Source organism: Dermacentor albipictus, chromosome 5 (genome assembly GCF_038994185.2).
Source record: "Dermacentor albipictus isolate Rhodes 1998 colony chromosome 5, USDA_Dalb.pri_finalv2, whole genome shotgun sequence".
NCBI classification, from domain to species: domain Eukaryota; kingdom Metazoa; phylum Arthropoda; class Arachnida; order Ixodida; family Ixodidae; genus Dermacentor; species Dermacentor albipictus.
This window is the reverse complement of record NC_091825.1, coordinates 125,276,979-125,299,220: the sequence shown is the minus strand read 5'-3', so window position 1 is coordinate 125,299,220 and position 22,242 is coordinate 125,276,979. Positions and strand designations below refer to the sequence as shown.

The 22,242-nt window shown below is 44.3% G+C and overlaps 1 protein-coding gene across 4 annotated transcripts in view; it reads left to right on the top strand.

Moving 5' to 3' along the window:
- The window catches only part of LOC135913959 (uncharacterized), a 614,840-nt gene that overhangs the window by 354,926 nt on the left and 237,672 nt on the right, over window positions 1-22,242 (top strand). For 2 of the 4 annotated variants that reach the window (XR_010568173.1, XM_070538862.1), the window contains 2 exons: window positions 18,335-18,407; window positions 20,823-20,954. Coding sequence is in view for 1 of the 4 variants with exons in the window: in XM_070538862.1 (XP_070394963.1) it covers window positions 18,335-18,384 (50 nt within the window). In the remaining 3 variants the exon portion in view is untranslated. Of the gene's footprint in view, window positions 1-18,334; window positions 18,408-20,822; window positions 20,955-22,242 lie in introns of those variants that run through there. The other 2 variants (XR_011514597.1, XR_011514596.1) reach the window with 1 other exon arrangement.

The following is a 22,242-nucleotide window of genomic DNA, read 5'->3' as shown; positions in this document are numbered from 1 at the left end:
GTGCAAGAGTAGACAGGTTGGGCCTCTGAATATGTGGAAATGATCATGGTGCACGAAGTATGCGCCCGAATTCACAACTTCGACTAGTCGGAACGTGAGCACGTGATATTCCCCAGTACTCAGCTAGCAACTGCTCACGCTACGTAGAAATTATGCGACGTTGTACCTACTTCATGATCACCCGAGTTAATCTTGTTTTCACGTTTGTCCGCTGGAGTGCATATGCCATCGTCGTATACCGCACACCGCATGACGTAGCCATAGGTATATGTCCAGGTGCGTCCACTCCTAGAGGGAATACGAGAGCTCGTAGCAGCCCACAGCGGAGTGCCACAAACTGCTCCTCATTAAGTCTTGGCAGAAGTCCCACTATATCAGACAACTCGCCGGGTTTGTCGCCAATCGCTTTGATCGCGCATGCGCCATAAGTCTTCATGAAGCGCCGGTGGCGGGGCCCTCTGCAGAGTGATGTCAGGGCTCCCGTGTTCCCGCTAGCAATGGCCGCGACTGTACATTTGCATAACGCGTAGACGCTGATGACACAACAGTCCGTCTATCTCTCACTTATGCCCTCGTACACTAGCTATTTCGAACTCAACAATCGTCATGTCGTAAGCGCGCGTCGAACGGCCGGCGTAGAAATAATCTCTTTGCCGCCATGGTATCATCTTGCACATGGTCGTCGTGATGCTGCCGTCGTCACGTGTGCTCGCGACCCACACATACACAACTACTCAATTTGCACATACATGTTGGTCCCCCTGGTTTCGGTTTGCGGAACCACAAACATTGCATGCATGGCCAGGCACCTGCAAAATCGCATAACATCGCTTCCTACGGGCCACAGTGCTTGTAATCTTCGCCATATATATATGTATTGTCACGTGGTAGTGACGGTGAAGAAAGAACACAGTAGCAGTACTGTGAAAGACAAAACTAGCTTTTATTGGGCGAACCTGTGCCCACAAAACAGGCTACACTTAAAGCACAACGATAGCGGCGAACACAGTCGGCGATCGTCGAAAATCTGATCTGCGGTTCAAGCGCGTCGGCTTTTATAGATCAGTCGTCGAATGTTCCAGATTAATCGTTCGGACCCGTGTGCCTTCCACAAAGTTCTACACCATTCGCGTTACGCGATGAAATCAGATAACACAAGGTTCGGCGACAGCAGACAGCCGGGTAGAAGCATCGATAACTTTCCAGAAACATCGGATACATTCAGGCGCGTCCCTCGCTGTGCGATTACAGTTGTCAAGCGAAACGTGGTCGCCCGATAAAGATAAGTACACGTGTTAATACCCCCCTCTTAAAAAGCATCGACCCGATGCTACATACAAGCGAAATGAAAGCACCCGTAGCAAAGAAAACAACAACAAAAAATAAAGAATTTCATGAGCGTCCGTAAAAGGGTTTAAGGCGCACCACGTGGACCACTTCAGATCGTGCGCGGCGCCGCTGTGAATGCGAAATGCCGTCTGGCACGACCTCATAGTCCAGAGCGCCAATACGTCGGATGACCTTGTAGGGTCCGAAATAGCGTCGGAGTAGTTTCTCACTGAGTCCTCGTCGGCGTATCGGTGTCCAAACCCAAACACGGTCGCCGGGCTGGTACTCAACAAAGCGTCGTCGGAGGTTGTAGTGTCGGCTGTCGGTCCTCTGTTGGTTCTTGATCCGTAGGCGGGCGAGCTGTATATATATATATATACAGCTCGGGCGAGCTGTATATATATATATATATATATATATATATATATATATATATATATATATATATATATATATATATATATATATACTTCTTTTGTTTCATTGTGCATTCCTATTCTGTATTTTATTCTAGTGTTGGTTGGCCCTATACTTTACGAAACTGCGAAATAAATAATTGCGTGTATTTGGGCTAATGACATGCGCTGCCGGTCATGTATGAAGGCATATAAATTCTTCCCCGTAGCGTGTTTTCAAGAAGCATTATTGGGTCGGCAATGCCCAAGCCGTGAGCCTAGGATGAATGACCCACCCGTACTGCAACATGCCTTCCAGTGGTCACTAAGGACAAGCTCGTGGTGGACACTACGTCTAATGGCAGTGGCGTGTAGGGGCTTTTAAAGAAAGTTGAACAGAAAAAAGCGTCGCATAACTTGAAAGCTTGTTCAGTGGCAAGCGCACTTGTGTAAAAAACGATGTTACGTATGTTGTGGAACTACTGGATAGTGAAGCTTCTATAGTGTTTGGGAAACGAGATTGCCGGTACAAGAGTCATTAACTTCCCGCTCTCAGCAAGCGGAAAAATCGCTGCTGCGTACGAGCGAACAAGCAATAGCACTAGCCATGATTGCAACTAAAGTCAACCTTGTTTCTTGCACTTGTTTGCTCCCTATATGTGTTTCTCTGTGTTTGTTTGAAGTACGCCTTTTACAAGTATTTAAAACTTGTGCTTGCCGTTAGAAGGCGTATGTGCGTAAGAGAACTTCGTCATGCTAAAAAAAGGACAATTACTCTTTTTTTTTTCTTTTAGCGGTTTACGGCACCATTATTTTCTCACATGTCTGATAGCCTGATGCGGTGCTGACCGAAGCGATTATTCTGTAATGTGCGCCAGGATCACACAAAAAGATCAAGTTCTCATTCAATAGACACGACGGTGAGCCCCTGTAAAAGACTGTAAAATGCATTCCTGAATACAATTAAACAAACAGCTATGATGTGAATTAATTCTGCTATGTAAAAGAATTTGCAATGAAAATAGTCATTAATAATATATAGAAGTTAGGCAGGTTGTTTCCTTTCCTTCTACACAGCAGCTAAGCGCCCGTACTTTCACCATCAAAGGAATGAACTTTAGACAGCTATTTCCTCCTTTGAAATTGCGACATAATTTGACCTACTTGCACAGCTGGCCCGAAAACGAATAAATTTTGGATGACGAATATTCTTTAGGCGTCCATCTGAAACAAAGATCACGAACATTCTTGTCTTCCGCATCATATAAACTCGGCTGTCATGGCCAGCGTTCGAGTGCGTCTCCTCACAACAAAACTCATCGGCCAGCGAACCAACGCCGAGGGCACATACGGAAAAACTGTTGAAACATCGCATGTATTATTCACTCCTCAAAATATATATTTTCCGCTCACCGATGCCGAGTCCAGAGTTTGCCCCTTCCTCATCTGGACGTCTAAACATATTTCGTGGTGCTCAGCTGTCTAGATTTCCTCTTGAAGGACAAACGACTCAAGATGGTTTATGCGTGAAGGAAAACAAGGAAAGCGCGACTAAGAAAACGCTTCTCACAATGCACGTTTAACATGTAGCAGCAAAGTGAGTCTCGAAGCGCGTTTGTGATGCGAGACGAATGCCTCGCTCGGCATCCACGGAAGTTTAGGAAATAAAGTGGAGTAAGAAAAACGTAATGTAAGCTACCAATAATCGAAGTGGAAGTTCTCGAATATGCGTCCAAGGTAAAGTGGCACTCGTTGCTTCTCCGAGTCTTTTTTTTTAGCTCATTAAAATTCCACGTTTCACGTGCTCATTACTTGTTTATTTAGTCATCTGCAATTTGTATGCCCGAGTTGTTTCTTTCATTGGCTCCTTTCTCATCCCGATATGCTTGCGATTTTCTAGCTTACTATACGCAGGTAGCGCGCTTCCCCGCTCAACACCACCGATGTGCTGAAATATTAGCGAGTTGGACGCCTCGAAGAGCCTTTGATGTTGTAGGTACCGCATTGCTGCTTCGTTTTCTACCTTTCTCCCCTAATTATATATGCATGCACTGCGGCTGCCGAACGCAGACAACTGAAATCCTTTGGTGCTGCGGGCCTCGGTGTAACGCTGCTAAAAAAAAATGGCTGTGGCTTAGGTAAGATTAAGCCCAGGATGCGAAGCATACTAGCCTTTATTTTAGTTGTTGAGCCACTGTTTAGCCTGGTGAACTGCTGTTGCTTGGCTATATTTGGTTCGGCTAGACGAAGAAACAACTCATGCATTACTGCTTCGCCTTCAAGAGTGGAACGCGACAGCGTTCCCGTCGAACCGCCAAGGGGTGTAAGACAATGGGCTACAGGGCAGCGACTACGCGCCCCGCATTGGACGCGGTGAGCGTCGAGCAAAGCAGCGTTCGGCGCGGCAACGAAATGTGCGCCTGAGCAAGAGACGCACGCCTTAGAAACAGCTCGTTTCTAAGGCAGCACCGCATTCACTAGAGGCGCTTTTGTACCGCTTTGAAGCATCGTACTCGTGGCTCAGTGGTAGCGTCTCCGTCCCACACTCCGGAGACCCTGGTTCGATTCCCACCCAGCCCGTCTTGCAAGAGTTGAGCCAAAGCCACTTCTCCTCTGTCGTGACGTCACGGTGTCACGTGGTTTCAAGGCGACACCGCCGCGTCTGAGGAGCTGGGTTGAGCTCTCGTAATATGCTTCGCATAAAAAAAAGTTAAAGGCTACTACACTGCTCATGCTTCGCCCTTCCGCATTCTTGATACTCGCTTCTCCACGCGGAATATAATAATCGAAGCGTTTTGCCCTCCTGGCGACGTGAAAATATTACAAAGTGAACAGGTAAGGAAAGTGCACCATACATTAAAGAAGATGTAACATTTTCCCTTTTTGTTCGTTTCGTGAGCCTGTTGTCAAGAATCAGATGAATCGAAGCAAACATGAAGCGAACCTAACCTACAAACGAGCTGGAAGACACGAGAAGTCATGCGTCTAGCTTCGACGTAGTTAACACTTTTATGCCTTCCTTATATTGTTGAAGCTATAACCTGTAGCCAACCTAAATGGAGTGGTTTCATTGTTATGTACTACCTTATGGATCGAGGAACAGAATAGCTGAATAAGAGAATAGCCGAAACAGAAGGCGCAGAATATGTAATACCTTGGCCTTCAGCTTTGATCCGAATGCCGCCAGAGTGTGTACGAATTTGTACTTCAAAGAATTTCCCATTCGCTACGAGCGACCGTCTCTTGATATTGACTAATCTCTGAATAAAAAAAAAAGAACACGTAGTAATAATGACCGCATGTGACTGTCATTGAGAAATATTGTTCGTAGAGTTCCACTGTTCAAACAGAAAATTTGTGTGTCACTCAACTGTTGGTTCGGTACCATCTTCTGCAGCTCTCCGCAACTACGTAGTATGTACACTGCAGTGTGAGATGGCTGGAATCAAGGGTACACACTCGACGGTGATCAAAACATCATCAGCAGTGTGCTGTAAAAGCAGCCGGATAGTCAAGAAGTAGAATATTATATAAATTAAAAGAAATTTTTAATGGGCATTGACGTACCCCGCAAGGGATTTGTCTGTCTTGGATTTCAAACAGATGCGGCCAATGTTGCAGGTACTATGCCCTAATAATATTTTATACATTAACGCCAATTTAGCCCACATTGCAGAGTTTGTTGCTATACAAATTCATTCACTACAACTTATTTATTTATTTTAAAAAAGTTTACACTCCATTCAAAAATACAATTAATCAGCGCGGTCTGCAGTTTCTTCTCCAGCAAGCAAAACAAAAATTGTGGTGAGAACGGCATAAACCTCACTGTTGGTTCTATTAGCGTATCATTCTGCGTCTTTTTCTTAATGCTGCATTCAAAGGGTTACGTGCCAAACTTATCACTTTGGGGTTTTATTGCCATCCTTTTTATGATACAGTCGAAGCAAAAAAAAAACCTTCAGATTTATTATTTATTTATTTATTTATTTATTTTACAATACTGCCGCTCTCAGCCGAGAGCCTAGCAGACGGGCATGAACACTTTCTTTTCCCGACATAAATACATTGCGAGTTACACAAAGAATGAAAAAGCAACAATATTCAACAAAATACAAAGGATAAGGTAGATAAGCTATACAACAGAACACTAAACATAGCAGAACAAAAATGAACAACAACCGGGGCATATCATAGTCAAAGCAAAAAACGTGAAGTATTGGAAACAAAGAAGTGCATACATTTTTTTTCTAAGCACTGTTAGTTTAGCATAAACAGGGAACAAACATGAGAAATCATTAATAATTTCTTGTGATGAGCTCCAGTTGTGAAACGAACAGGGATAAAGAATTTGTCGCTGTTAATGATGAGTTAAGTTCATTCCATTCTCTGATTACTCGAGGAAAGAATGAGTACCTGAATGCGTCATTAGAAAAGGAATATTCAGTTAGCGTATGTTCGTGTTGATGCCGTGTTATTCTAGATTGCGAATATTAAATGTACCGGGTGATATCAATTTTATACTGATGGTGCAGCATTTGAAACAGAAATTTTAGTCGACCTTGTTTCGCTCTCGTCGATAATGTGTTGAGGCCTGAGGAAGCTAAGAGACGTGAAGGTGAGTCAGTAGAACGATATTTACTATGAATGAACCTTGCAGCTTTTCTTTGTACAGCTTCAAGTTTAGCTATGTTAGTTGCCGTGTAAGGAAACCAAACTGTGTTAACGTATTCTAAAATAGGTCTCACAAATGTTTTGTAGGCCAGAAGCTTAATGTTCGTTGGAGCGATCTTTAGGCGTCTTTTTAGATAAAATAGCTTTCGTAGTGCCGTAGTTGTAATATTAGTTATGTGTGTTTCCCAATTGAGGTTTGATGTCAGCGTTATTCCTAAATATTTCTGTTGCTCAACCATGGAAAGAGGCGTGCCATTAACGACATAGGTGAAATGAGAGGGTTGCTTTTTTCTTGTTATTGTCATTGCCACTGATTTATTGACGTTAATAGACATTTGCCACTGGGAACACCACTCGGCTAGCGTGTTAAGGGAATCAGAAAGATCGAGATGGTCGTTATGGCTGTTAATTTCCTTATATATCACGCAGTCATCCGCGAAGAGTTTGATTTTGCACCCTATATTATCGGTTATATCGTTAATAAAGATTAGAAATAATAGCGGCCCGAGTACCGAGCCTTGTGATACTCCAGATGTGACAGGAACGACATCAGATGGCATGTGGTCAAACATAACAAATTGTGAGCGGTGTGTTAGAAAAGCTGTTATCCAAGCAGAAACTTCTCCTTTCCCAATGGCATGCTCCACTTTTGCAATTAGTTTAGTGTGACTCACGCAATCAAAAGCTTTAGATAAGTCAAGTAAAATCATGTCAATTTGAGAACGATTATTAATACTAAGAGCGAGGTCATGAACTACCTCTGTTAGTTGAGTGATGGTTGATAAGCCAGATCGAAAACCATGCTGGTGAGGCGATAGGATGTTTTCACGTTCTAGAAATACTGTCATGTGTTTTAGAATGATGTGTTCTAGTATTTTGCATGAAGTGCTGGTGAGAGATATGGGTCTGAAATTGGCAACATTATTTTTGTCTCCTTTCTTGTGGATCGGTATTATTTTAGCCTTTTTCCAGTCATGTGGTAGATTAGAAGTTGCTAGTGATTTACGAAAAATGTGTCCCAGATATCTACTGCACCACTCAGCATATTTTTTTAGGAATTCGTTTGGAATTTCGTCAGGCCCGGTTGATTTCTTAGGGTCAATGTTGAGGAGAAGATTGTGGATGCCGGCATCCGTTATTATTAACCGATCAAGCACTGACGTACAGGATGGTGGAAGAGGGGGGAGTGTGCCATTGTCTTCCGTGAAGAGTGATTTGAAGAAATTGTTATATTTGTTTGCCGTTGCACTTTTTTCTTCTTCAGTTAGTTTGGTTGTTGTCTGCTCGGTACTGCGCAGATGTTTCCAGAATCTTTGTGGGTTATCATTTAGGAAGTTAGCAAGAGTGACACTGTAGTAATATTGTTTCGAATCTTTTAGTTTCTGCTTGAAATGCATAACTGCAGATTTTAACTTCAAGGTTGTAGATGGTTTTGGGTTATTCTTGTTAGCCTTACGAAGCCGATTTGCGCGCCGTTTAGCATGGATTATTTCGCGTGTGATCCATGGATTCTTAAGGTGCTGTTTTTTCTTTTGCATTGGAATATAATTAATTATACAGTGCAGGACGATGGTTTTAAAATGTAGCCACAATGCATCTACATCAGTAGATTCCTGAGATGCTTTTTCCGAAAAGGAATCGAATTCATGCGACAGATAAGTTAGTATGCTTGCGTCATCTGCTTTATGAAAGTTAAAAAAGCTTTTTACTGTTGACTGGGTAGTAATACAATGATCAAGCTGGAATGTACACATAGGTATACTATGATCAGATATTCCTTCAATAATGTCTATTTGTGCTTGACTTGTAGTAAAATGGTTGCTAAGAAATATGAGGTCGAGGATATTTTTCGTTGAGCCTTCAACGCGGGTAGGACGAATGACAAGTTGATGTAGGTTAAAATTTAGCATTAAGTCTATTAGCACTTCAGAGGCTTCTGACGCATGATGCATTGTGGACCAGTCTATGTCAGCTAGGTTAAAGTCGCCCGCAAGAATAATCCTGGATTGATGGACATGACGCTGCATATATTTTTGAATTGCTGAAAGGCATGCACTGTCAGAGGAAGGGCTCCGATAAACGCAACCGGTTACGATTGACGTCCCGTCGTACAAAAGCTTGCAGAAAACGGCTTCAGCGTTGTCCACCTCGGGAAGAAGGACAAAGCGAAGACAGTTTTTTATCAGTAAGGCCACTCCTCCACCTCGTGAAGGTCGGTCTTTCCGGATGATTGTGTAGTTTGGCGGGGCAATCTCGTGGTCGAATATAGAGGGTGATAGCCATGTTTCCGTGATGGCCACAATATCGGGCTCGTAATCGACTAGAAGGCTTTCCAAAGCTTCTGTTTTATTTAGGACACTGCGGGCGTTTACATTTATCAATGTTAATCTTTTGATTGTGCGGCTTGTGCCGCTTGTGCGGCTCTGCGGGTTATTCGGCGGTTTGTTTCTGCGTCGTTTTTTTGCATCGGTACTTTGTCCTTCTTCTCTTCATCCCAAATATATGCGCGTTTGTTTATGTAAAGTTTGTCAAAAGAAAGTGATACTTTTTCCTTTCTTTCACGGTTTGGTTTTGCACTATCCCAAAGTTTCTTCCGTATGTCTCTTATTCTTTTAGAGAAGTCTTCACCAATTGAGTAGTCAGTTGTTTTTAGTTTGAAACCTCGGCTTAAGATTGCCACTTTTTGTCTGTAGTCAAGTAACTTCATTATTACCGGTCGAGTTTTATCTGTGGCTCGTTTCCCCAACCTATGTATACGCTCGATGGCAACTTTTTCTAGTCCCAGGGTGTCTTCGATAATGTCTTTGTTTACAGTTTGCTCTAACGACTCGCTAGTTTCATCGTTTTTTTCCTTTAGGCCATAAATAATTAGGTTAGATCGCCTACTGCGGTTTTCAAGGTCGTCAATTTTATGTTGAAGAATGTCTATTACTTCGCTCATACAGGCGATTTCTTGTTGACAGGATTCGACTCTATTTTCAAGGACTGCAAGGAGGTCAAGCTTGTTTTCCATATCTACTAAACGTTTTTCTTTAATATCTTTGATGTCAGCTGCAATATCCTTCAGCTGTTTTGAAATTTGGGTTAGATCGGGGCCAGGGTTAGTTTCAATATCACCACCTAATAGCAGCAATTTTGTCAAGGCCAAGGCGACGTCAAAAACCAGGATACAAAACGGTGGGCACGGCAGCACTAGCAAGAAAGGGTCGCTTGAGCGGATGCAATATCCAAAATCCTTTCTCACCTGTACAATGAATGCAAACGGGTTAGCGTGCCGCATACTGGCAGTGCCACCGTGCCCAGTGGCCGAGTCGATCCCAGGCAGGCTATTTAAGGCAGCGGAGAGCAGTGGCGCTGAACGCAGATCACGGGCCAATATCTCCGAGCATGCTATCTTCCGGTGTTGATGGTGCAATTCCCACGATGAGTATGGCGGTGGATCCAGCACGTGGCATCGGGTAGCGTAGAGCTCCTGCGCCGCCCTGGTAGCCCCGGCTTGCGCAGTGCCGCCATCCCCGGCATGAAGCAGCAGGCCGAAGGACAGCTGTACAATGAATGCAAACGGATTAGCGTGCCGCATACTGGCAGTGCCACCGTGCCCAGTGGCCGAGTCGATCCCAGGCAGGCTATTTAAGGCAGCGGAGAGCAGTGGCGCTGAACGCAGATCACGGGCCAATATCTCCGAGCATGCTATCTTCCGGTGTTGATGGTGCAATTCCCACGATGAGTATGGCGGTGGATCCAGCACGTGGCATCGGGTAGCGTAGAGCTCCTGCGCCGCCCTGGTAGCCCCGGCTTGCGCAGTGCCGCCATCCCCGGCATGAAGCAGCAGGCCGAAGGACAGCTGTACAATGAATGCAAACGGGTTAGCGTGCCGCATACTGGCAGTGCCACCGTGCCCAGTACAGATAATACAGATCTGTCAATAGATCTTTTAGATAATGCAATCCTACTCCCCTCATGCTACTTCAGCAGTTTCGGCAACAAAGTATGCAAGTTTAGCCATCGGAATGCTTTAAAGAAGGAGGCATGAAGCGTTCAAATCGTGCCTTAAAGCTTCGGCTCTCATAAACCCAAGGCGTTTTACTGAAGTGGTCCTGCGCTTAAAGAGTAGAAGAGCCCTTCGCTTCGCCGGGTGCAAAGAAAATAAGAGTTTTATGTTTCACTGGAAGAATGAAGAAAATTTGCATTTGCTATTCGCTCGCCTTGTTAATATGAGAACCGCGGCCCGTCAGCATAAACTTCGTTTTACAACTTCTCGATGGGAGCAACGTAATGCAGAAAAGCATTCCAGGATGCCAGGGAGCATCCGGGCACGTGCTTGGAATAACTGAACTTTTACTGAGCGTTCCATTAAACTTATGTGAAGATAGTCACTTCAAAGCGGATATTAGGTTCAATAATGCTTGAAGATGGAAATAGCGGCAGGCGTAAAAAAGTGCTGAAGATGCCTCATTCTCGTACTTGCACCTTTTTGGCACACTTCTTCTGCGACGCCTTGAATCTTATTGGTAGCGCTCGCTGATTCGCATGTTAAACTGAAATCCAAGGTTGGCCTGCCCACTGACGTTTCGTTTCCGTGGTGATGAATGGCTTTAACAGTATGTGAGAAGGCGTCGAGATCTCGCGTTTATAATGAGTTAAAATTGCGTCGATGTAAGATAAGGGTATCTTGGAAATAATTACTTTTTTCCAAATAATAACCGTTATTTTTCTCGGTTCGACAACCTGAGTTGTCCCTTTTCACGAGCTTGTCTATCTCAGAACGTCTGCTCTTACTCATCTAAACTAGAATCGGATGTACAGGTTAGCGGTGAATGAATGTGCTCGTTCGCTATTTGCACAGCTTTCCACACGTTACAAGGACATCTCATCTCTCCACGAGGATGTTGTTACCGTGCAGAAGCTTTTTTTCCTTTTCCTTATTGGAGATTCCGGGTTCGATCAGAGTTGGGGTTGAGTCGAAATAACATATGCACGTTCTAGCGAGAGGCGTTAGTTAGAGTTCTGAGTTATGTCAAGTAAGCAACTGTGGCTGACTAATGTGGAAAAATGTGCACTGCTACGCGACGAGCATAAAGCTAGTCGCGGGCCACGTGATATACGTACACATTTGCATATTAGCGTAATTGTGCGCTTTCTCTGTGCAGGTGGTATGCGTCGGAAACACGCCCTAACGCGTGTAAATCCGGCATGAGTTACGAACATAAGGATGCAGCGGCACTTCCAGATCAAGTAAAAAAATCCTAACACGGCTGCATGTTCCGAGCGCCCAACACGCCTACAAAAGCATCATGCATTTTGTGCATGTTTGTCCTGAAACGTGCAACGTGTGGAGCACTCCATGTCTGTAGACAGGATGTCCCAACTATCACGCGCCAAGATTTAAATATATGCAAATACCACGTAGCTGGACACAACCAAGGTAATGTTGTTTACGGTTGCGCGGAGATGCTCAGAGCATATTTTGCATTACACCTAATTACATAAATAGTCTTAAGTAATGAATCAACTTCCCAGATATCATATTTAGATGAAAAGTGTCAATAAGAAAATTCTAGAGCAGCATGAAGAACCTCCGATGCAGCTTTCTGTACAGGCTACATAAATTTTTTTTTTCTTCGAGCATAAAAGGAGTCGGCGAATACATTCAGTATTTTGTGGAAGACCGTGTCATGACGCGATTACGGTGGAGATGACCGTGACCTTTGTTTGCAGAATACATTACCTGGGATACATTTTTCGAAAGAAGGCAACCGTTTGGGGAGGTGCACGTCTAGTGGGGGAGTGCATGGCTAGTGCGTGTGAAAGCACCGGTATTAGCTGTAGTATAGTTAATAACCGTATAGAAGCTGCCTAGTTAGGTTGTGTATCGAATGAAATATATGTAAATTCTTGTTCATGCGCATTATCAAAGTGGTACAACAGTACTTATTATGAAAAAAAGACAATTAAGAAAAACAGGCAGAGAAGAAATAGAGCATGAGTCGTTACCGCCATAGGTAACATTACAATACTGAAACCTGTGTTCCAATGAAAAGAAGGAGTATAAAGTAAAAATAGGTAAATACTAGAGACAGCAATAGATGTAGTAAAACCTGCTTAGCTGAAGCAGACTATAGATGTCTACTTGTACCCATCCCATTAAAAAAATATCATTAGTAATCACCACGATCATAAAAGATATTCTGGCGATAAGAAATATCTGTAAGATTATTGGCCGTGTGGTGAAGAACACATTCGTCAGCAAAACAGGCCGATATTAGAGGTTACAAAATGTGCCAGGTCGGTAATCTATAAATTAGAAATTGGAGATGCCCAAGGAAAGCGCCTTAAGGCACCACAGACAAAACGCGGGAAACTGCATCTACGGGGTTTCTAGCATATAGGAGCTACTTACGGTTAGTGAGGAAACTTTGACTCCAGGTGGAAGAGAGAGGTCGAATATGTAGTCGTCATAACTTCAGCGAAAAGCAACAGTGCAGCACCTTGTCAGACGCTCTTTGGAAAACCTTAAGAGGTTTAGGACAGCATAGTGGGAAAAGAAGCTACTAAGATTTGACGAAATGCGCGAAGAGCTCTTTTGTGTACGTTGACAATGGATAACCGTTATCAAAGTTGCTTCAGGGGCTTGTTCCACTTGAAATTTTTCCTGCTTATAAAAACAACATCAGTTTATCTCATCAACTTAAATGGTTTCAGTGACGTGTAGAGAAAGGTGGGGCAACGGTTCTCCGACCAACACAAGTGTCCTTTCTTTTACTACACATACCTGCGCACACACACTCGTGTGAATGCCCATACGCATAAATATGTTCTCTTCCAAGCGCTTTTCCAATTTTAGCTTTTATTAAGCCGTGTTCCGAAAACAGCACATTGTAAGGATTGGGGGCTCAATCCCACCGTTCTTAACCAGTTGTCAAGATTGGAGTCGGGCGTGAATTAGAAGGTCCATGCTGTCGTCCAACTTATCCACGCTGAGGACGTTGTTGAAGGGAAGGACTGCTTCTCATCGAGAACGAGGAATATGGGTTTATTTACAGTATCTACATCGGGATGTTGCAGGTCACCAGTCTAACATGACTGCGAGAGAAAGTAGAATGAGCAGCCGCACAACAGTGGTTTATAAACACTCGGTCCTCAATCGATCCCAAGGTGAGGGAAACGTTCGACCAGGCACCGTATACGAGACTCCTCTCTGCGCGAGGGATTACACACACACACACTTCCGCACAGGTTCACGGTCCTCAACCGACGTCAGACGGACTTCGTAGAACTCGGGGCATACGTCAGGAAAGGTGCCTTTTATTCCCCGAGCTGACCCCCGGTGCGCGGCCACCGGTTGCCCATTGTCTTGCGTCTTGAACGGCGCGTGGGAAGGGGCCTCGAACTACGTTCCCTCGGGGACTCCCCCGCTCGCGGCAGACCTTGAAGGCGGTGTCGTGTTCCGGCACAAAGCCTGCTTCGTCGAACTCATCTCGGCTCCTGTGACGGAGAGTCGAGGACGCGCGTATTGTCCTCCGGACGTAGTCGACTTAGTGACGCCGTGGCTAGAGGGTTGCGGCGGCCTTCCAGGAAAAGTTTGACGCCGCTGTCGCAACTGGCTGGCAAAACTTGCACCTCAGCAGGCGGTTCTTAACAACATGTCACACGGCGCTGCGTTAAGTTGGGTCTGAAGAGACAACAGAGCACTTGCGGCACTCTGCACATCCTTCGACGCATAACGATACTTCGATGGGTGCGATATGCGAAAACACCCGTGTACCTAGATTTAGATGCACGTTAAAGAGCCCCACGTGGTCTGAATTATTGCGGAGTCCCCCACTACGGCGCACCTCATAATCAGAAAGTGGTTTTGGCAAGTAAAACCACACAATTTAATTTTCTAGCGCTTCACGATGTGCTCTGCAAGGTAGTCGTTAGGTACTGAAAAGAGAGACCACTCTCAGATAAAAAGATCCAGGGTGACCTTAGCCTAAGCGCCCAGGCCATAAAAACTGTTGTGAACTCCTTGAAAGGCGACTGTACCATACGGATTCTTGTGATTGTCATAGAACGTTCCTCTACGAGGGTGTTCACATTGACTTCCTATTTATTTTCTTATTTTACTATCTTATTGTCTGCTTTTCAAGTTTATTTCCTTTCTGTAGGTGAAGGGTAGCCACGTACAGACCAAACTTCGCAATACGTCTCTCTGGACGTGGATTCTGAGCTAAAAAGAACCCCGTCCTGCTTAGCGCCGCCTGTAATTTGATAGACTGTCCCATTGTTGTTAGGCTACGACACACACAAACACGCGCACACGCACGCTTGGTCACTAACTTCCATGTCCTAGCCATGCCTAGCTCTTCCCGCTTTGTTCAAGCGGACACACCCTCTGCTATTTTATCCACCGAGGCTTTCGAGTTACGCTAAGCAAGAAGCGGAGAGAAACGCACTGCGCTCAAAGCACTCTGCGAAGGTGTGTCCGTTTTCTGAGAGCTCGAAAGTACAAGGCAGCAATAAAAAAAACAGCGTATAGGAAAACTTTTTGCGTTCCTCGGATACCGTTGCCGCTGCCGTCGTTTCGCGCTCACCCGCGCAACTGCAGTGAAGTTCTCGTGTATGTGCCCGCAGTTCAGTGGCGTTCCGAGCGTATTGCGCATTCCTCGGAATCCACATCTTCCGCAAACACCCAAGGCGTGTACCTGTGGTTTTCTTGCGTGGTGAGAAGTCGAAGCGTTATAGCACGCTGGTTTCACGTGCTCGAGCCCCCTAGAAAGATGCAAATGCGTGCGCATTTTTACGCGTGAAAAAATAAAGAAATGGTTACTGTGGTTACCATGCCACTTTTCTAAGCTGCTCTTTCGAATATTCATGTTGCCTTTAGCTCTAAACGCGCTGCTGTGCCTGGTTTTGGGCATTCCTCACCCCTTTTTTTTCGCATTCCCCTCCCCCACTCCCCCTCCCCCCCCAATCGAGGCCTGTCGAGTGTCCACGCGGCTATGTTTATTCTGAGCGCTATTTTAGCTAGGGAGCTATAGTGAAGCGCATTGGAAACATGTCCCAACGAACACTCCTCGGCTTCTCAAGCTAGCACAGTGGGAACAAAGTTGGCCACGGAAGAGGAAGGGCACGTCCGACTGTAATCCCTTTTACAGATTATAAATGAGTTGGCCAATTTTCTAAAAAAAATCTTATGCGAAAGGTAGAAAACTATGAAAATTTCTTTTTTTACCACGCGACTAAATTTAGGCAAACTTGCATTATTTGTCTAAAAGAAAATGCTATCGTAGAATCTTCGATTAGTCTCTTGATGGGGCATGCATCACCCAAAGAAAGTTTACGAGCTTGCCATACTTAAATATGGCGTTCCCTGAAACCGCCTCAGTTGAAAACGTGTCTATATGTTTTCGAACTTTAATATTATATTTATTTTATTGTATTTCTTTTTACTTTGCACTGAAAGCGCATGCGTTCGAATTTTGATTTGTTACTGTTTTGTTCAATCTCGTGCTTAAACAGGACATCACTTCATCCACCATTTTATTATGTTTCATTTTATCATGATAGTCAGCGTTTTCTAGTAATTTTCCTAGCCCACATATAAGTAAAACAGAGTAACTGGAGTGACGTGCTTCAAACCTCTATACAGCCCATCCCTCAGCTAATTCAGTTCGTCCGTCCGCTTCCTTCAAGGCCACAGATATTGAATCCCAGCTCTTCTTCTTGTATCTTCTTACAAGAAGATACCGAAATTCAGCAGCAACCTTTCTAGACCTGGTTACCGGTTTTGGTTGAGACCTGTGCCGGGCGCACGTATTACTACAAGTGAGGGTCGCTTCGGAGCCTCCCGCCATCTGGTGCACTTCAGAACAAGATAGCTACGAGATCACGAGACCGGAAGTGGGAAGCAATCACTACGGATAGCATCAGCACAGCACGCTCATTTCCGCTGCGCGGCACCCATTTTCCACGCGTCTGCGCGGAAGCACTTCTGGTATCGATCATGATTAGGAAACATCATTAGGACTCGGTGATCGTTACGCGCGCGACGAGATGAAGGCGGTGTCTCCGTGATGATACGAAACTGTCACATTAGTAGGCAAGAGAAAACGTTGGGGACGTCCGCCGGCTCATGGCCTGTGGTTGTTACTTACGCAACGAGACAGCCATTGCTTAAATATTTAGCAAATATTTAGCGTAGTACGGAACAAAAAAGAATCGAGCAAACTGCTAAACTGAAAATGCGTGAAAAGATTTTTTTTTTGCAGAATTTTTCTCTGACTGGTTGTCTTGCACAGGTTCCCGATATAAAAGTCATGTCATGTGAGCAAGGGAAACGTAGTAAGAAATCTATGAAGGGACGAGAAGAAAGTATTTCCGCCAACGTCGACCTTATTACTCCTCTTCATAAATAACGCCTTTCTTTACTTTCTTTTCTTTGTGAGGGCACCATTCCTGTCATTATTTTTCGAAAACGATAAGTGTGGGCAAGATCTATGTTCCCCTCCAACCTCCCCCCCTAGGAAGGAACAAAAAGAAAATGGCTGAAAATACACTAGCTGAAGGGTAGACTCACTCCAGCTTAAAATTTCCCGGGTTCGCCGATAGTTCAATATATTTCCTTAGAACGGCATCACCCCAGCTGAAGAACTCGTATCTGTGGAGTTCGCTTACAAGACTGGGCAAAACCAGACGGCAAAATCAACGTCGCCTTAGAGACCTTCACTCGAGGCATCAAATGAACAGATAGATGGTTTGCAGTGCTCAAACCGGGAGGTGCGTGGTAGTATTACGTCCCCACCTATACTTGGGTGAACGGAACTCAAAAGCAGTTGTGACCGCTTTTCACCGACTGGCCATCTATTCCAAGTCAAAGAAGCGTTTACAGAATACCCGTATGCAAATATTATCAGAGAAAATTGGTTTCGGCCAGCGCCAATAGTGACAAAGGCTAATACAACGCCGCCTTCCGTGTGCGGGGCATAACCCACAGACGGCCATCCCCTTTAATATCAAATGAAGCTGATACAACATCAACACATAAGACACAACACATGGGTTTGCGGTCGCACATATTGGCAGTGAAATTGACCTGTATGAAAAGATGTCTGAATTTGACGTACGAGCTCTGCGGTGCGTATCGTGGTTCGGACTACAATATATCTCAGAAAATTTAGACGCAACTGCATGTTCGCCGCCCCCAGTAGTGAAATCCGACCTTCGAATGCAGATCATTGCTGTGGCTTTTTCTTTCTTTCATTCTTCTTTTTTTTTTGCAGAAATTGCCTAATGTTACGAACGGCGAATGAGAACGAACATACGATATAGCACAGGAAATTCCAAGCAGTGCAGTGTCAGCTGTAGCCCCAAGTGCGTGTGTGGGATCGATAAAAGGTCGAACTGCCTTTCCCGTTTCCTTTTTTCGTTTTGTTTTGAGTGTGTCATGCAAAATACGGAAGATATATATGCCACTGACCTGCCCCTGATATGTCTGTATTGCACGCAGCATGATAAACGAGTGGGATGAGTGAGTTTACCGACGTTTATTTGAAACTGCGTTTCACGTTTTACTTGTTCCCTGTTCGGAGCGCGTATTTTGTCGCTGATTCGCCAGACAATCGACGGCAATCGACGTAAACGATACGTAGACTAAGTCGCTTCATAGAACATAACGCGAGAGAGTTAACGACATGGTGGCATACTTTAAGGTCTAGTCATATGTGTTTCGTATAGCTCGATGGTGCTATGGGTGAAAGAGCAAAATTTACCTTGGTTGCAACAAACGGTGGAAGTTTGCTGTGCTACGCTTTCGCGCAAAAGCTTGCCGTTGTTGCCGCACTAAAGTACGAACAACATAATAAAATACACGTGTGGCCGTTATTTATTCTACACATGTGCTCACTTTCAATATTTTGGACGCTCGCACGTATGTTATGTGCAACTCTTCGCAGGTGCACAAAATAGATGGATGCTGAAATGCGAGGCAAGAGTACCAGATTGAAGAACCCAAAATGTGGACATTCTGTGAGTATCCAAGGCATGAACACAGAAAGGGCTCAGGACCTGTTGGTCTTTTTGCAAGCGTCCTACGTCCAACGATGCCACTGTATGATCTCTGTTGGCCTTCGTTGTCCCTTGCTTGGCGCTTGCATAAACAGCAGCTGTGGTTGTGACGTCCGATTCAGGGTGTGATTGGCTCCGTCACCCGTCCCTAAAGGAAAGTGAATTTATTAGAATAACACAATTTATTAGATTAACACACATCCACATGATGCTGTGCGACATGGTCCCGTATCTGGCTTTTTCACGAAGGAACATTTGGTACCGGCGCAGGACACCTTCTGACCTTTAGAGTTCTCGAAGTGCGTAAATAATTCAATGTACTCGCCCCACTGTGGAAATCCGGATGTCCGCCGCCTTTCATTGAAGGTGTACTTTATAACTTGAAGAGCACATGAAGCCGTAAAGGAGAGAGAGAGAAAAAAAAAGGTCTGGAAGAATTCGCTTCCTCTATCAGTCTCTTTGTAGCTTCATGTGTCAAGGTAGAGAGCACATCTTTAATGAAATGCGGCGAACGTGCAGGTTCCCATGGTGTGACACATTTGTTAAATTATTTACGTACCACTATTTAGGGCTTTCAAATGGAAATGGTCTGCCGCGATGTTGCAACATTTTCTTTCAAATTGAACCCAGATTCGGGACGTTGTCTCTTAGCATGATGTGGATCAGTAAACGGACGATAAATCATGATACAAATCCTCTACTTGTTGCAAACATTTCTATCCATAACAACTAAATGAATCAATATTTTTTGACATTGAAATGTGCCGAACCCACCGTCCTCCAATATTATTAAGAAGATACAAGTGATGAAAAGGCCTGACGTGTCAATTAGAATCAAAAGCGTTGCGCAATTTTCCTAGATATTTTTTAGACATTCCTTTAAACATCAAGCCGGGGGGGGGGGGGGGGGGATTTCACTTGATAATATCAACGCTGTTACTTCGCGTCTCGTTTTTGACCTTTTTTTCAGCCTTTGGTTTCGTTTATTTGACAGCGGTCTTTATTTACCTCCTTGCGAGTTATCCTTAAAAGCTAGACACACGCGATCTTTCTATATATCTGATTTCGTGCGTCAGAAAGGATGTCACCCGAGCATATTGGTGATGTTTTAAATTAGAACTGCCACTTTTTTCATGCATTCTTTTACTCTTGCATAATTCTACGCCACGTGGCCTGTGACTGTCGCTGAGCTCGAAGCGAATTTCCCAAAGCGAAAGTTTCCGTACCCGCCACCACCTCCCTCTCTTTCGTGTGCGTCACGTCACATAGCAACAAGTTGCTTATAAAAATTACACCCCCACAGTTTTCGTCATCCTTCCCTGCGGTAGACGACCTTTGAGATAACACGTGGCACAGTACTGTACCCTTGACCATAGTCTGTTTTTTTTCGGCCCACAAGAGCACTACTGCACTTTCTGAAGACGACTGAGCTTTGACAATGCTCAGTCATCTAATAATAATAATAATGATAATAATAATAATAATAATAATAAAGAATTTTTTTTGTTGTTGTTGTTGTTGTTGTTTACGAAAGCTTGACACTGTGAGCGATGCCGGTTACTTTTCAAATAGCCAAACATTTCATATCAAACTTGGGCTTGCTGCAACAAGCACATACTAGTTCATTAGCTGTGAGATCGGATCTGCAAATTGCTAGTACAGGGCTATACTGAATTTATTTAAATGTGAAACGATATCTGAACTTACACTTTCGTGAGTAATAAAATTTGGTTCTGATAACGTGTTCACAGGGCGAGGCAACAGCCACACAATGCGAAGAACACAGCCAGGACGGGTGCTCCAGCACCTCTCTTCTTCATTTTCAGTGTCCGTTTTCTAGCGCCGCAAATGCGAGTGAGAATGCTCAAACCCGGCCCATCTCTAATCCTTATAGTTAATATTTCTACGATTACCTCTTTCTGTTCCCCTTTCCCCCACCCCAGTGTAGGGTAGCAAACCGGGTGCTCTTCTGGTTGACTTCCCTGCCTTTCCTGTCCTTGCTTTCTCCCTCCCTCCCTCGCTCCCTCCCTCCCTCCCTCCCTCCCTCCCTCCCTCCCTCCCTCCCTCCCTCTCTCTCTACGATTACCCGAGTATCACTTCGGTAATGTGAAGCACGCGTTTTATTAGAAATATTACATTAGGTAAATCTGCTAACTGTTCTTTAATGGTTCACGTGATACTGGTATCACATGATTATGAACAGGTTGATACCGACGCAATGAAAAAAGCGAAGGAGGAATTAAGCTCGCCACTTCCATTAAAAGCGTCCAAATATTATGGGACTCCACAGCATGACGCATCGAAGTGCGCCGCCCTGTTTCTGACGTAGTAGCGACGTAGTAACAGCATTTATTATTGTTTCCCTATTTTTTTCAGTCGGTTTTTGCAGACGCCAGCAAGATACACACAATAAGAACGAGTGAAGAAATACTGGCTTCCCATGCAGATATCCTTGATTTTTTTAGTTCATTGCTCACTGGTCTTTCGGAAGCTATATGCACGTGGTTTTTAGTCGCCCGCGCTAGAATTGTGAAATATCAACCTTATATATATGTAATAAAGCCTCGTTTATTAAAATATATTTCATACTGGCGCCACAAGGATTTGCCTGCCTCTGTCAGCAAAGACGCGATAATGACTTGGCACACCTGTCCGACAGATGTCTTACGACATATGCGAAGGAATAGAGTGCATTTAGAATATTTCTGTAGCCTTTGGCCAACTTCTGCCTTTTTCCTTTTCTTTTTTGTAGTCCCTGTGTTGTTTGATGTCTTTGTTGTGTCGCGTATATTTAGAAGTGAGGAGAAAGGTTCCACATTGTTACACACTTATACTCATGCAAAATGCACCAGAAACGAAAGATGGCGGAAGACAGAAATGCTCAAACATACTAATTTTAGTCACCTTAGTCATTAATTGTGCGTTATGACAGAGCAGCTAGCTCACTGCGACGAAAGAGAAAGGAACCTCGTAAATTTAAATTCTCAGGCAACTTGTCGAACTTCCATTTTTCTCACTTCCAAAATATATACGAACCGTCAATTTAACCTATAAACTCTAATTTTAAACGTTGCGTCGATCCCCTCTTACCGCCTGTACCTTCGCTACGATTTTCACACTTTCCGACACCATGCAGTGAGCTCCTCATTCGACCGCGATCGTAAGTGAGACGAATGTGTGGGTTGACAACGTAATTGGATCGTGCTAGCTATGCAGAGTTCGCGCTGGATGCCGAACTTAAACGACTCAGAGAGGAATACAATATGCAAGCAAGCTTCATTCCGCAAAAAATTGGCGGCCTCTATTTGTCTCTGTCGCAGAATTCCATACAAGGCGCAACGATCATAAAAAAAAAGTCTGGAATTTCGGGCCTGTCTTGAATGCGTATTAAGGACCTTACACGATTTAAAAGTTAAGAAAAATAAGAGCAAGGAACATTCCAAAGCAAAACCACCAGAGTATGTTTCGTCGTCCCAACATTTGTAGGAGTACAAACAGTGCCTGTGTCTCTTGTTTCAATGCTCGGAAGACATGATTACAAATTTTTCTGTGGTACAGTCTAAAGATGTCTGAGACGTCTTCAATATACGAGTAGGGGTGCTGCTTCTCTAGTCATAGATATTTGGCTTCAAGAATACCACTTCACACACTTCTCGTTTTCGGAAGATCACCTGCAAATTCGTGCATAACACTTTCTGTGCACCACACGCGATTTTTGTGGACTATGATAGATAAAATGCTAGTTCCTCACAATTATTTTTCTTGTGGTGTAAAGTGGTGGCTACACTTACGAACC